Source organism: Melanerpes formicivorus, unplaced genomic scaffold, assembly GCF_026170545.1.
Source record: "Melanerpes formicivorus ecotype bairdi unplaced genomic scaffold, bMelFor1.0.p_v2 SCAF_3, whole genome shotgun sequence".
NCBI classification, from domain to species: domain Eukaryota; kingdom Metazoa; phylum Chordata; class Aves; order Piciformes; family Picidae; genus Melanerpes; species Melanerpes formicivorus.
In genome coordinates this window covers 39,580,869-39,596,726 of record NW_027142355.1, presented here as the reverse complement: position 1 = coordinate 39,596,726, position 15,858 = coordinate 39,580,869, and the positions used below count along the sequence as shown (strand labels likewise).

The following is a 15,858-nucleotide window of genomic DNA, read 5'->3' as shown; positions in this document are numbered from 1 at the left end:
TCTCACAGGTCATTCGTGACAGAACAAGAGGGAATGGCCTCAAGCTGCAGCTGGGTAGGTTTAGACTGGACATTAGGAAACATTTTTTCAGGGCAAGAGTGGCCAGGCATTAGAATGGGCTGCCCAGGGAGGTGGTTGAGTCACCAACTTTGGAGGTATCTAAAGGTGGTTTGGATGTGGTGATTGGGGCTATGGTTTAGGGGTGAACCATGTAGAGTAGGGTTCTGGGTTGGACTTGGTGACCCTGAGGGTCTTTTCCAACTTGAATGTTTCTGTGATTCTGTGATCCTGTGAAGTTCTAATATATGACAAACAAAGTGTAAATCTCTCTTTTTCCTATGTAAATAGTTCTAAAGCAGTTTCCCCCACAGAGTGCAGGGCAAAGATGGGATAACAAACCTTCACAGACATCCTGCGAGAGACACTCAGCCTAATCTCTGTGTCTTTTTACCAAAGCAATGCTGACTTCAGTGAGCTAAGGACTTGACCCTGTGTTCACAAAATCTGGCTCATGGCTTAGGTCCTTTTTGATGGTAAAACTCTTTCATTGCTATCAACTTTTTCTGAGTCTTGTTTGGCAGCTCTTTTGCCTGGCTGGTGCTGCTCTGCAGCCCTGGGGCAATACTTACCTGTCAGCATTCATAACTTCCTACTCTTTCAAAGTTAACCTTTTATTTAAGGAGGGATGGAACAGCAAATAATGAAACTTTTTCTTACCTGATTTCACCGGGGGTGGGGGTGGGGGTGCGGGAGAGAGAGTAAGTGCTTTGTGAGTTGTTTGTGGGTTATTTGTACACAGAGGACTCTGTCACAGTAACATTTCAGCCACCTGCTGTCTGATGCTGCTAATGGGAACTGTCCAAATCGGCACAAATTAAGCAGGTCACTGAGACCAAACTGGATGGGGAATGAAGAACTTGCAGTCAACTAAGTGTTCAGAATGGCACTCTAAAATGGGTGGTTTTCTCCACAGTCCCCCTGGGTGGTTTTTCACAAAGTTGCCCACAGGAGTGCAGCGCTTAGAGCGAGACCAGGGAAAAAAATAGAATAGAATAGAATAAACCAGGTTGGAAGAGACCTTCAAGATCATCGAGTCCAACCTATCATCCAACACCACCTAATCAACTAACCCATGCAACCAAGCACCCTGTCAAGTCTCCTCCTGAACACCTCCAGTGATGGCGATTCCACCACCTCCTCAGGCAGCCCATTCCAATGGGCAATCACTCTCTCTGTGTAAAACTTCCTCCTAACCTCCAGCCTGAACCTCCCCTGGCGCAGCCTGAGACTGAGCCTGAGTCCTCTTGTTCTGGTGCTAGTTGCCTGGGAGAAGAGACCAACCTCTGCCTGTCTACAACCTCCCTTCAGGTAGTTGTAGACAGCAATAAGGTCACCCCTGAGTCTCCTCTTCTCCAGGCTAAGCAGCCCCAGCTCCCTCAGTCTCTCCTCATAGGGTTTGTGTTCCAAACCCCTCACCAACTTTGTTGCCCTTTTCTGGACATGCTCCAGCAAGTCAACCTCCTTCCTAAACTGAGGGGCCCAGAACTGGACACAGGACTCAAGGTGTGGCCTAACCAGGGCAGATCATGGAAAAGACAGTTTCCTGGACACAGCTGAAATGTGTCCTATATAGATGGATCTATTGGTTGTGGGTGCTGGGAATCACTCAGGGATGCGTATTTCAGTGATGGACTGATGAGAAATACGAGGCCAGAAGAGGGGTATTAGAGCCTTCAATAACACGAGACAACAAAGCAGACATGGGAACCCACCCCTTGCAAATAGCACTTCCCATGTGCATGTGATTAATAGCTGTGGTGAAGGGTTAGTGAATAACAGCCTGATGCCAAATGGATATCGTTGGGATGAAACCATGCGTTTGGCAGATATAGGAAGGAGTACTCATTGTTATGCACGGAATAAAGGAGAGTGCTCAGCAACTCCCTGAACCCTTGGTAGAGCTCTGGCACTCGAACAAGAATCTGGCTGTAACCCTGTACAACAAGGACCACGCATGTACACATGTGCACACAATTACGTGGCACGGACGTAACGAGAGAAAATTGAATATAAAATATTACAGAAAGCCAATAATTCTGGTTTATATCTTTCTTTCTCCTTGAGGCAGAAAAGAAACTGTTTGGTGTTTTGTGCCTTTTTTTTTTTTTTTTTTAAATCTGGGATCTATTTACATAGCCAAATGTAATGCTCTTTCTTGTGCAAAGTAGGGTAGGAAGGAATTTATAATGTCAACATTCCCTAGACCTGTTTATCTCTTTTTCGTGCCTCCCTCTCTATTAAGTATTAAGGAATACACACTAGATGATAGAAACTGTGACAGTTCTGCTGAAGCTATGACAAGTTATACCAGCTGCAAATATGATCCAAAAGCTCTGACAAGGTACCTATGCTAGAAAAGATGGTTTTAACCACATGGTAGGTAGCATATAGGAACTTGAGTACTGTGTCCAGTTCTGGCCCCCTCAGTTTAAGAAGGACATTGAGATACTTGAAGGTGTCCAGAGAAGGGCAACGAGGCTGGAGAGAGGCCTTGAGCACAAGCCCTACGAGAAGAGGCTGAGGGAGCTGGGATTGTTTATACTGGAGAAGAGAAGGCTCAGGGAAGACTTTATTTCTGTCTACAACTACCTGAAGGGTGGTTGTAGCCAGGATAGGGTTGGTCTCTTCTCTCAGGCAACCAGCACCAGATCAAGAGGACACAGTCTCAAGCTGCACCAGGGGAAGTTTAGGCTCAAGGTGAGGAGAAAGTTCTTCACTGAGAGAGTGGTTGGCCATTGGAATGTGCTGCCTTGGGAGGTGGTAGAGTCACCATCCCTGGAGGTGTTCAAGAGGGGACTGGATGTGGCACTTGGTGCCATGGTTTAGTCATGAGGTCTGTGGTGACAGGTTGGACTTGATGATCCTTGAGGTCTCTTCCAACCTTGGTGATTCTGTGTGATTCTGTGATATTTTTTGTTGACAGAGCAAGTTGCTTCCTTCACTTTTTAGAAGATTCATAAAGCCAAATGAAAGCTCAATAGACAAAGTCAGTATTTTCCATAAGAAGTATTCAATAAGATGGTTTTGGTTTGCAAAAGTCCCTAATGGAAATGAAAAGCACAACATTCTTTTTACCACTTATATCCATAAATGATAATGAAAACTAATCTTGGTTTGCTGAAGTCCCAAGTTTGCTGTTACCAGTGCACAACGACCTTGGTATAAATGGTCTAGATTGGTGATAGTAAGGTTTATGGGAGCTAGAGCCAGGTGTATTTTCCCAAGCAAATAAAGTAAGCAAACATTACTAGCAGAAAAAATGATGATAAATGAAAACAGAATGCTGCTACTTAGCTAAACGACTTAGCAAAACACAGGGAATTCTTCCTCCTGTGTCAATGCACATGGGAGAAATGTGCCTGAGTACAGTCTCCAAAGAATTTTATTTTTGATCTCTACACTAGAGACAGAATCACAGAATCACAGAAACATTCAGGTTGGAAAAGACCCTCAGGATCACCAAGCCTAACCCAGAACCCTGCTCTGCAAGGTTCACACCTAAACCATATCCCCAAGTATGACCGGTTGAGGCTGTCCCCTTAAGAAAGGCAATATGGTGGATGGAAGTTGGTAAACGAAAAAGAACAATCTAAACTAATTTCATGGGTAGATTGGGAGGAAGCACCTTCTGAACTGGGAGTGCAGGAGGGTATGCTGGGCATTCCGGCTCTCTTCTATCAGTCTTTCTTCCGCTCACCCTTAGGGCAGCAGCTCTCTGTGCTGGGCTTTCAGCCAAGGCTTGACCTTGAAAACTGATAAACTGCAAGGCCTGTATTAACTGCTTTCCAATTAACACATAACTGCTTCTAACTTTTTTTCCTCTTTTCTCTCTCTTTCTAACCCGCTCTGGGGAAAGGGGGAGAGAGGGGGAAGCGGAGGTGGGGAACCCCCTCAGCAGAGGGGGGAACTCTCATTTCTGTGCTACTTTGTTGTATATTTCTGTATACACTGTAAATATTGTAAATCTTGTGTATATTTCCCTGCATTTCCCTGCTTTGTAAATATACATCTCCACTGCTTTGCTAATTCAGCTGTGAGTTTTTTTTTCCCTTTCCCTTCAATTTTCTTTCCCTTTACTTTACAGGGGGGAGGGAGGAGGCTTTTTGGCCTTACCCTTCCAACCCTACGACACCAAGCACCACAGCCAAACAACTTTCAGACACATCCAGAGCTGGTGAATGAACTACCTTCCTGGGCAGCCCATTACAATGCCTGACCATTCTCTCCATGCAAAATGTTTTCCTAATGTCCAGTCTAAAACAATAATACTCACTTCTTATTGCACACACTGATGTATCTGAAATGCAGCATCTCTGTGCAACAGCCTGCAGCCAAACACTTGACTCACTGATCACTGGAAGTGTACAGTTCTATATCTCTCTGTGTGACACAGCAGGAGAGAAATCTAGGTCACCTGCATATCCCGAGTCACTACAATCAGTTAAAAGCTTCAAATGCTCCACTGAACTGATTAAACTTCTGCTACAAACCATGTGCACAAGAAAAACCCTCTCAAGTGTTGTATTTTTCCAAAAAAAAAAGGAAGCAATTGCCTTAGCTCTAAATCAAAGTTGTAATGTCTTTAATCCACTAGAAATGTAGTAATGGCTTTAAGTATTATATTTAATGTGACTTTATTGCTGACATGTGTAACTATTTTTTAAGTACAGAGATAGAGGCCATGTGAGATTTCCACTCAGGTTTTCAAGTATACACACAAGATATTCTCAAAGTGAGTGAGCAGAGGAGACATAACAATTCAGTTCCCAATTTGGTTACTGTCTCTGCTTTATTGTTCATTAAGAACCTAGAATTCCTTGTCTGTCCTCTCTGGACTTGTCTGCATTACAGGACAAAACATCATTTGGTTCCAGCATGATTATGAAAAATCAAACTGACTGTTTAGAGGGATTATTCCTTGTAATAATTTCTCCTTGTTTATTTAACTCTTGAGAATTGTGCTTGTCCTGGTGTTAGATATATTTTGGTAACGTTGACACATGCTCTCTAAAATAAGAGTCACCATGGTTTTCCTGGCTTTACTTCATGCTCGTACAGCAGGAAGCCAAGATTGTACTGAAGTAAAGAAGTAAATTAGGTTATTCTGTAGAAAATCTGCAGGGATTGAGGTGGAAATTACACTTGCATCTTTGGCTGGTTTTGCTCTACTGTGGGATGAAGGTCTGATGTTGCTGCCACTGAGACGTATCATTTTTTGTTCAATTTTCACAGCCTGTATCCCAGGCTGTACATTTGAAGGACAAATGAAGTAGAAGTAGACAGATCTAGACTAAAATTAAACTGTCTTTCAACATCTACATCACAGGGGAAATGTCAGTACCCTGAAAAGTAGAGGACTGATGGACAGAATGATGACTCACTTCTTTCTATGGGAAGGAAGATGACAAGAAACAGATTTTCAGCTGTTGATGAAGCTTTTCCATCTACTAGGCAATACATCTGCCAAGAAATGATCAGAGGCAGGATATGATATACCACTCACGCTCCCTTTCCTCCACCTGCACAAAATCCAGGCTGCACACTACAGACTTCTTGGTTATGTTGCAGGCATCCATCTGTCAAGTAGGACTTTTCTCAGAATTAATGTCTTAGGCCAAATTAATCCCTGGGATAATTCCGCTGTGTTTTGTCTGAGGAAATATCAATTACTGTGAACGGAAGGATGATCTCATGATGAAAGCAAATAAATGACTGGGAATCATGGCTGAGATCTCAGATGGATTCTTCTTCTGCCATAGAGTTCCCATATGATCTGGGTAAACCAACATAAATGACAGTTGCCTCAAGTTCTGCCTCTGAAAATGAGGTTAGTTCTAATTTACTTCTACAGACATCTTCTAAGGATGTGCGTGTCTCAGACCTGTTGTGTAAAATGAGGTTACTTCTAATTTACATCTACAGTCATCTTCTAAGGATGTACATTTCTCAGACCTGTTTTGATAAAAGGAACTACCAACAAAACAAAACAAAACAAAACAACAAAAGAACAACCAAAAACCCCACCATCAACAACAAAAGCCCAACTAGTATATTGCTATTTTTATAAAGTATGACAAAACAAAGAGTAAAGAGGCCTCATGTTCTGGCAGATGACATGTTGACACGTCTGCAATTAGTAACTTTGCACTGTCAACTTACTCTGAACAAGGATTAAAAACTCTTTTTGATCTCATTTTGAGCTATCTCAAAGGACATGGGAGATAAATATGTAAAGCAGGCTAGGATTAGTCCAGAATGGAGTAATGTATAAGAAAATCATCCTTGAAACTCCATCAGAGACTAAGAACTAACTTTTGCTTTGCCATTGCTCTTTTAATTTAAGAATTAATGACCACACCACCAGAATTCTGCACATTGGCCACAACAACCCCATGCAGTGCTACAGGCTGGGGTCGGAGTGGCTGGAGAGTGGCCAGGCAGAGAGGGACCTGGGGGTTCTGGTTGATAGTAAGCTTAACATGAGCCAGCAGTGTGCCCACGCAGCCAAGAGGGCCAATGGCATCCTGGCCTGCATCAGGAACAGTGTGGCCAGCAGGAGCAGGGAGGTCATTCTGCCCCTGTATACTGCACTGGTTAGGCCACACCTCGAGTACTGTGTCCAGTTCTGGGCCCCTCAGTTTAGGAAGGAGGTTGACTTGCTGGAACGAGTCCAGAGAAGAGCAACAAAGTTGGTGAGGGGTTTGGAACACAAGCCCTATGAGGAAAGACTGAGGGAGCTGGGGCTGCTTAGCCTGGAGAAGAGGAGATTCAGGGGTGACCTTACCACTCTCTACAACTACCTGAAGGGAGGTTGTAGACAGGCGGATGATGGTCGATGGTCTCTTCTCCCAGGCACCCAGTATGAGAACAAGAGGACACAGTCTCAGGCTGCGCCAGGGGAGGTTCAGGTTGGATGTTAGGAAGAAGTTCTACACAGAGAGAGTGATTGCCCATTGGAATGGGCTGCCTGGGGAGGTGGTGGAGTTGCCGTCATTGAAGGTGTTCAGGAGGAGACTTGATGGGGTGCTTGGTGCCATGGGTTAGCTGTTTGGGTGGGTTGGATTGGTTGATGGGTTGGACACGATGATCTTGAAGGTCTCTTCCAATCTGGTTTGGTTTATTCTAATAAAGGTTTATTCTAAATTCAGTAAAGGAGTCAGCAAATTAATTGACAGTTGGTATGTTATGGAAAAGTGGAGCATCCTTCTGAGATGTAAGATGCAGCGCTGTTTCCTGCTGCACATGAGTGAAGAGAACACACATATAGTCAGCCAGTTTAGTAGATATTCCTAAATATGAAGTCTCAGGCATCTGAAAATGGAATTGGCACAGGACAACAAGGCTACATCTACAGTAATGAGCAGGGAAAAAAAATAATCTCAGTTTTTCCATAAAATATCTGAAATTTTTTAATCACAGAGGGCAGAATCTAATCTGACCTTTTGCTCCTTGACTATGGCAGGTCATTAAACCAAAAAGTTCTCCAGCATGGGGAAGATACATGCTAGCTCTCATACAAGAATTTAGCTGCAAGGAACTACCCCCTTTTCCATACAATTTTTATCAGTGCACACATTTTGGAAGCAGGTGACTATATAAATGAGTTTGTTTTCACAAAAGTAATCAGCTAGGAGGGAGCTCCCTTGGCCCTCATTACAAATGGTTTATAATTTAAAGCTCTTTACCAGAGCTGCCAGTGTTCACAATCTGCCCTTCTCTTCCTGATTTGGAGTAGTCATCCGATTCCAGATTGCACAAACACTACATGAATGTCCTAATTGCCAGTGTAGAAGCAATTATTCTTGCATACAATGAATAAATGAGTATTGTAGGAAAGTGGAACAGTTTGGATAGGAAAGCGTCCTGTCATAGACTGCCTGATGTTGGCACAGCCAGCTTCAGAGAGACATTTCAGCTAAAATCCATTCTCCAGATTAAGCAAGAATATCTTATGTCTCTCGTGTCCTTGGTTCAGAATCATGGAATCACACAATGTTAGGGATTGGAAGGGACCTCCAGAAATGCAGTCCAAGCCCCCTGCCAAAGCAAGATCACCTAGGGCAGGCCACACAGGAATGCGCCCAGGCAGGTTTTGAAAGTCTCCAGAGAAGGATGCTTCACAACCTCTCTAAGAAGCTTGTTGAAGTGCTGTCACCCTCACAGGAAAGAAGTGTCTCCATGTGTTGAGATAGAACCTCCCGTGTTCTATCTTGTACCCAGTGTTTCTTGTCCTATTATTGGGCACCACCAAAAAGAGACTGGCACCTTCATCTTGACACCCACCCCTCAGATGTTTATAGATGTTGATAAGGTCCCCTCTCAGCCTTCTCTTCTCCAGATGAAACAGCCCCAGGTCTGTCAATCTTTCTTCACAGGAGGTATGTTCAAGTCCTGCAATCATTCTCATAGCTGTCTGTTGGACTCTCTCCAGCAGATCCCTGCCTCTCTTGAATTAGGGAGTACAAAACTGGACACAATATTCCAGGTGTGGTCTCAGCAGGGCAGGGTAGGAATGGAGAAGAACCTCCCTAGCCCTGCTGGACACACTTTTCTTGACGCACCCCTAGATACCATTTGCTCTCTTGGCCACAAGGGCACATTGCTGTCCCATGCAGAACTTGCTGTTCACCAGGACTCCAAGGTCTTTCTTGACAGAGCTGCTTTCCGGCAGGATGACCACTATTCTGTACTGGTGCCACAGAATCATCTGCATGCTGTTCTGCACACTCCTATCTCAAGTCTCACAGGCATTGAGAGGGAAGGAAAAAAATTATTTTGGTAACTGTGATATAGCTTCAGGATATACTGAACCTTTAAATAACACAACTGCAGTTTTTGGGGGGGTGTGGTTCTGAAAACACTAAGTGACAGAGACTTTAACTGTGTAGAATTTGAAAATTGGGATTTTCTGATGTCAATTGGACACAATACCCCCACTGACACCTACAGCTAAGGCACAGAAGAATTTCCTGAAGAGTGGAATATCCAAGTCCCTTCATGGACTTAGGTTTGAGTCCTACCAATTTTCCACAACACATGTTACCATTTTTTAACCACAACAGTTCGGAGTAATCCTCTTCCTTGAGATATGCTCACCTGTGAATTACACAAATGTTCTTGCTTTGTGCATATGAAAAAGTTCTCTACAACTGTCTTTTTTCTTCCTAGAGAGTCTGTGTAATTAGATTAGGTCAAGCTAAAATGCATTGGTTTTCTCTCTTTTTTTTTTTCCCCTTCTTTCTTTCTCCAGCTCTGCAGCAATACTCTAGCTCCCCTGACTGATCTAAAGTAGGAATTGGTGTCTCCTCGGAATGTACTTCCTTAAGAAATGTGTGCAGTTAAAATCTCTTCCAAGTACCGATGACAGTCGTGCATGTGCTTGGCTTTTCTGTCTGTGCTTAGTCTTTACTGTCTATTTCACGCAGATTTCCATGGGGTTTTGTTGTCTTGCAGTTGCAACTCATTCTTACTTTGTTATTGTTGGTATTATGATTATCACAGCACTAGTAAAAGGGGGAAGAACCCCAAACAACCAAAACAACAAACTATTTCTTAGAGAAAGATAAAATATTGTCTCTTGGAGAATTTACATGAACTTGTCAGCATGACAGGAAAACAACAGTCTGCAGATCCTAGTCTGCAAAATCAAAGGACTTTACCTCTATGTATCCCTGAGTAATTCTGAGAGATACACTTGCCCAAAACATTCTTCTCTACTCCACTTTGCCCACTTTTGATAAAGTAAGGCCACTTGTTCATGTATTGAATTCACTTGATTTCCTTCCTCAGGTAACACCAGCACACACCTGACTGCTAACAGCATCTGTGGGAGTGTTTTGAAATGCACCAAAGTTTACATCTCCAAGGCTCTTTAAGTCACATCTTCAGATGTAGTTTAGGGCATTCACAATTATTCACAATATGTTCACATATGTATTTGACTGTATCAGAGTGTAAAAACCTTGGGTGGAGGGGGGTGGGGGGGGGAGAGAAAAAAAGAGAAAGCAAAAAGAGTAAATCACACTTGGCTACTCCTATAATAACATCTAATCAGTTATCTCATTCTAGGAGAAAATACCAGCAGCTTTCAGGAGGTTAGCCTTTATTTTCTCAGATGATTTGAGGAAGTTGGCACAAATATTTTCTACAAGCTTCAGCAAATGAACCCGGTGTATAGAAATTGAAGTGTCTAATCTAATCTGTTGAGGGATCTGCACCACATGCATCACCCTGACATTTAAGGTCTCATAGTCGGTGACCGGTTAACCAAATCTGTCACTGTGACAGACATATATTTCTACATGCTGTGCCACAACTCAATCTTTGAGGCACGGTTTAGGTGAAGGATATTGTAGCAGAGTGATTCACAGCCTTTAATGAAGAAATTTCCAGACTGGTGTTAAAACAGACCAATTTGATTGCCATATTCGTAACAAAGCATGTGAATTTGTGTACTAAGCTATACACAATAGAGCAGCTGTTAGGCTTCATAGTGTTAGCGATCTTTACAATTACTGTTACCATTACATGTTGTTACAACCCTCCACCTCTTCCCTTTTCTCTGATACCAGAGTCTGTGACAATGACTTTCTGGAATTGAAGGTTATTTTGGAAATGTCTGCTTAGTGACACATCTGAACTCCTAAATTACCTCTTTTGATTCCGTGTGATTACTTGTACGTCATGCTAAATGTGCTGTGAGTCAAACTGTTACCTGGCATCTCCAGATGATACAATAAAATACTACTTTGTTCACAACTCCACTGCTTTTTTTTTAGCTTTTACCTAATGAAAGAAGAGAAGGAATTCCCCTGTCATGCTTTGATTTCTAGCCTCTTGTTTTCTTCTGCAGTGTTGTTTGCTTAAGGAGGCTGATAATTTTTGTGTTGAACTTGTCTCCAACTTTCTACACTGGCTCTTTACACCCGCTGCCCCCAAGCTTGGCTTGGTGTGTGGAGTCCTAGAGCCGACAGATGAGGTGGTGCTTGCACATGCTGCCATCTATTCCAGGTTTTCTCTATCAGAGAAAGCTTTTGCCACTGGGAGGAAATTTGTCCTTTGCTTATACAGCGAAACATTTCTACAAGATGCAGGTTTTGTAGACTCTTGTGAGTGTAGCTAAATCCACTCGGACAGGTCGGTGCAGCCCTACTGTTACCTGCAGCCACCCTGGAGCACCAGGCATGTTCAGCAGAGCAGGCACTCTCCACAGTCTACACATTTCATCCCACCCTTTCTTGACATTCAGTTTCACTAGTCAGTGTCAGACTCATCTACACCAGACATTAGTCCTGCTTCTTTGAAGAAAAAAACCATATGCTTTTGATGGAGAACAAGAGACGTCTGCCACTGTGACTCAGCAGCAATTATACTGCTTTTTATTCAGAATTTATTAGGATGTTCCAGAGAAGAAGCTGTGCAAACCTAGTGCACAAAGTCAGCAATCCTGCTGCAGCAAGGATTAAGTCATAATGACCAGGATCTTGGCAGCAGGTCCAGAAACACATTGAGAATCAGAGTTCGAAAGTAAAGATCACAGTTCTCCTGACAAAGTGTACTAACTCTTTAAAAATCTAGGTTACCGTGTTCTGTGCTTCAGGCTGGAAAGTTTAATGCCAGATCAATGTGATCCGCTAATGGCTTCAATAAGGCCCCTCAAAGCTTTAATATTCTGAACAAAATGCACCCTCCCTCCATGTCTGCAATTACTGCCACTGATGGCGATAACACACTTAGAATCTAAGTAAAAGCAGCTGAGATGTTTGTGACACTCGGGCCACACTTCACAGGAGCACTTTAAGCATTGCTTGAATGAGGTCTTAAAGCACTTGATGTATTTCGAGGTTGCAAAGAACAGTGTTAAATAATCACACAGAGGAGAAAGAAAACATGCTAGCACTCCCCTCCCCCGATTTATTAGGCACAGCTTGCTATACAGACTCCCATTCTTCTGGGACAGCATGATGGGCCACTTGATGGAAATCATGAGGAAACAGTTACGCTAAGGGCTGGCTAGCAGAAAAAGGAGGCAACATTTTAAAAACTCCCTTAAAAAGGGAACAATCAGCTTGATGGACTCAAACTCTTTCCATAATTTCATGCCTCTATATTCCACAAACTATTCGAAATGTTTTCTGTGCATTATTTCCCACAGCTGGGTCTCCTGCCCCGCTCTTGGGGCTTTTATTTATCTAACACCGCTCGGCTCAGGCCATGCCCACCTCACCCCCTAGCAGGCAGCACCCAGTTGCATGCCCTGAGGGAGCTTCAGCTTGCATAGCTCCTTGTCTTGGAGCCCGTTTATTTCCAGCCTCCTTCTTCCAAGTTTCAGTGGTTTAATTAGGTTTTGATTGACTGGAAGCAAAGAGCTCCCCGTTGATGTCCGTGTTGACAGTGAGGGGAATACCAGGCTAGGAGCAAGTGGGAGCATAGAACCCCCTGCTCTGGCATCCCACTCCCAATCGGGCCCCCTCTTTCCTACAAATGAGTTTCCATCTGACCTGTGCTAGTGGGTGGGACAAAAAGAAGAAAACAGGAGGAAAATGGTACAGGAGAAGAAGGAAGACTGGGAGAAAGTGGTACAGAGGAAAATGAAGAAAAAAAGGAAAAGAAAGTTAAATGGAGTTAAAAAAAAAATAAAAGAAGAAGAAAAGAAACACGAGAGAAAAAAAGGTGGAAAGAAAAGAGTCAGACAAAAATAAAACGGATGAAAGGGAAAAGGGGAAAAAATGAATATGCTTGAAGGGTTGTACCAGGCTAGCGGGGCAAGCCCTGCCCGGCGAACGAACCGCCGGCGCCGCTGCCATTGCCGCGGCCGGCGCAGCGCCGCCCGGGCAGCGCGGGGTCCGGGGCGGGGGCAGGGGCGCGGGGCGGGGCGGCCGTGGAGAGGCGGTCGCGGGGCGGGTCCGCACGCAGGCGCGGTGGGAACCCGGGGCGCCCCACGCGGGCGCTCCCAGAGCCTCGGCGGCGGCGCCCGGCTCGGCAGCAAAGGGGGCGCGGGCCGGGCGTGAGTGGGAGCCGCGGTATTGCCGAGGTTCCGCGGGAGGAAGGCGGCAGCGGCCGCGCTTTGCTTCGTTGTCTCTTCCGTTCGCCCCGCTGCCATGGGGTAGGGGGCGGCGGAGGTGCGGGGGGACGCCGTCAGGCTGCGGCCGCCGGTGGAGCACGGAGCGGCGCTCCGCACTGCTGGGGGGCGCGAGGGGCAGCGGCGGCGGGGCTGGCCCGGGAGGCCGGTCAGGGGGAACTGCCCCGGTGCGAGCGCGGCGGCGGCGGCGAGAGCAGGCGGAGAGATGATCGCGGAGTTGTTGAGCAGCGCCCTGGGGCTTGCCCTGTACCTCAACACCCTGGGCGCCGACTTCTGCTACGATGACAGGTAGGGTGGGGAGTGGCAGGGCCGGGCGGGCGGGGACTGCCCACCTGCAGGGAGCGGGGCAGCAGCCGCCCCGCTTGGGGTACCCGGGGCGGTGCCGGAGGGTACCGGTGGCTTCTCGCATCCTGGTGACCGCGGCGGCGCCCGCCTCTCCCGGGGCTTTGACAGCTCCCACGCGGTCTTGGTCCACTCCGGCGCTTCCCAGTGGGATGGGTCCTACTGCTTTAACTTCGCAGGTCCTGGGCTGATTCCACATGCGCGGTGTCGCCGGGGCGGTGGGGTGCCCGCTGTGCCAGGACCGAACCCCACTCGGGAAGTCGCTGTGTGATGTCGAGCACCTCCGGGTGGCCGCGGGGACCGGGCAGCTGCCGCCGCCAGCTTGAGCCGGAGTCTTACCTGCTTGTTTCCTGAACGTCCCCGCCCTGAGAAGCTCCTGAAAGGCGCTGTTAGCAGTCGGCGAAAATTCCCATTAGTGCCTTTCCGGTGACTTAATCTGATCACAATTAAAACAGATGCGTAATTAAAATGTATTAGGGCGAACAGCACGCTTGGCTAAACTTATTAACCGTTCTGGGGTGTTTCATGGTCCATTGGACTTAAACCATCCAAAAAGTGAGCACGGATTGACTTTGACAGCTTTTCGTCAGCCCCTCTCCTCGGTGGCGAGCGCCCGTCTCCCGCGGGTGCGGCGGGCAGCTGCTCTGCCGGCGCAGGCCACGCGGCGCTGGCAAGCGGCCGTCCCGCCGCCGCCCGGCTCGGCGGCCTTGGTGGGGGAGAGGAAGGGGGTGTGTGCTGGTGCCCCTCCGTGTAGTTCACGGTGCCGGCCAGCCAGCTCTCCGAGCAGGGTTAGTAGTGCCTTGGAGCTTTTTGTGCGGGAGGAGGAAGGGGAGGAAGCGTGCTGAGGTGGGATAAGCGATGCGCCTGAGCAGAGAAATGTTGCTGGATGGGCTGAACTTCCCGGCGCGCTGATGGGATGTGAAAGGGACAGTTTTGTCTGTGATTAGGTATTTTCCTTGGGAAATAACCTGACTGTCCTGGAGTCAATTAGTTACTTAAGAGTTTTCCTCCCTTATGCCGTATTGCGGTGCACCTGCCGCCTTTAAGGGTCTGTCACCACTTCCAGAACAAACCCTCTCTGGTTTCAAGGGTTGCTGCTACTAAACCCATTATACTGAAAGTAAATGCCAAGTGTTAGTCCTGGTCCAGGTCTCTGGCTGGGAACAGTGTCTGCTGCAGAATGAGGCGATTCGGGCTTCAGTCCTTCAGATCATTTACATGCACTTGAAGCCTTGTGAAGCAATTAAGTGTTTTTCGGCTTTCTGTGAGCCTTCCAATTACCCGAAATGATTTTTTTCTTAAACCTTTTTTTTTTTTAACGTCTCAAAATAGAACTCATAAAGGGTAGAAGAAAAAAAAACCCAACCTCTGCTTTTATTCTGAAATGCGAGGTCTGAGTCGGATCAATAGCAAGTAGTGAATATTTTGACACACTGACACTGTTTAAAACTCCCCTGTTACAGTTAAGAACTGCAGGAGTTGTGGAATATTTACATAACCCTAAGTAGCATATGTTGCAATATTTAGGCAAAACTGGGTTGTTTAAGGACATGCTTATAAGCCCGTCTGGCAGGCCAGTTGAAATTAGCTAAGCATTGAAAGCAATGTGAAGTACTACCTGGTGTTAATCATGTGGAGGTCAAGGTTAGTCCTGCTTTTGCCTGAGCGTGCTTTAATGCAGTTGGAAAACAGTGATGTTTGAGTGTCATCTTGGGAAGAGTGGAAAAGATACTTACGCACCGTCTTTGCTACTACTAATCTCGGACTGTTTAAAAGATGTTCTAAAATACTGCTTTGTTTATGTGCTTACCTCGTAAGTAAAGTACTTCTCATCATAGTAGCTAAGATTCAAGAATGTGCTAGTGTTCTGAAAGCCAGCTAATGGCATCTCTTTAAGCAGGGTCATCTACTTAGGATGTTTTCAACTTCTGCACTGGAGAGGGCAGGGCAGAAATGGCTGTTGCATGCTAGTCATTGTTGAACTAGAAAGGGTTATGTATTCAAAGAGGCAGGCTCTCAGACCCTAAGTGTTCTTTTAGCTGTAATCACAGGATCTCACTGCCCCGCAGGAGCTGGCTTGAAACATAATACTAGAAAAAGGGGGTCGATGCTGGAGCTGCAGGACAGCAGCCCTCCACGTGGGAGATGGATCCTGCTACTAACTTTAAGTGAATCAAGATTGTGCATTTACACTGGCAACCTGCAATGTTTTGTGTCAGGGGTGTAGCACATTGCCATAGCTTTCTCTGCTTCCTTTGCCATTATGTTGATATTACATCAGACTGTTCTTTTTTTAATATAGTGATCAAGCTTACTATATAAAGAGTGTCTGTAATTGCTTTCTGTATTTTTTTTTTATGTGGGTTGGGTAAGAT

General features: G+C 45.7%; 1 protein-coding gene across 1 annotated transcript in view; it reads left to right on the top strand.

Moving 5' to 3' along the window:
• Window positions 1-12,989: 12,989 nt before the first annotated feature.
• The window catches only part of TMTC2 (transmembrane O-mannosyltransferase targeting cadherins 2), a 340,813-nt gene continuing 337,944 nt past the window's right edge, over window positions 12,990-15,858 (top strand). The window contains exon 1 of the mRNA XM_068170528.1: window positions 12,990-13,429. Within this exon, the coding sequence (XP_068026629.1) occupies window positions 13,347-13,429 (83 nt within the window). The 5' untranslated portion in view covers window positions 12,990-13,346. The remainder of the gene's footprint in view (window positions 13,430-15,858) is intronic.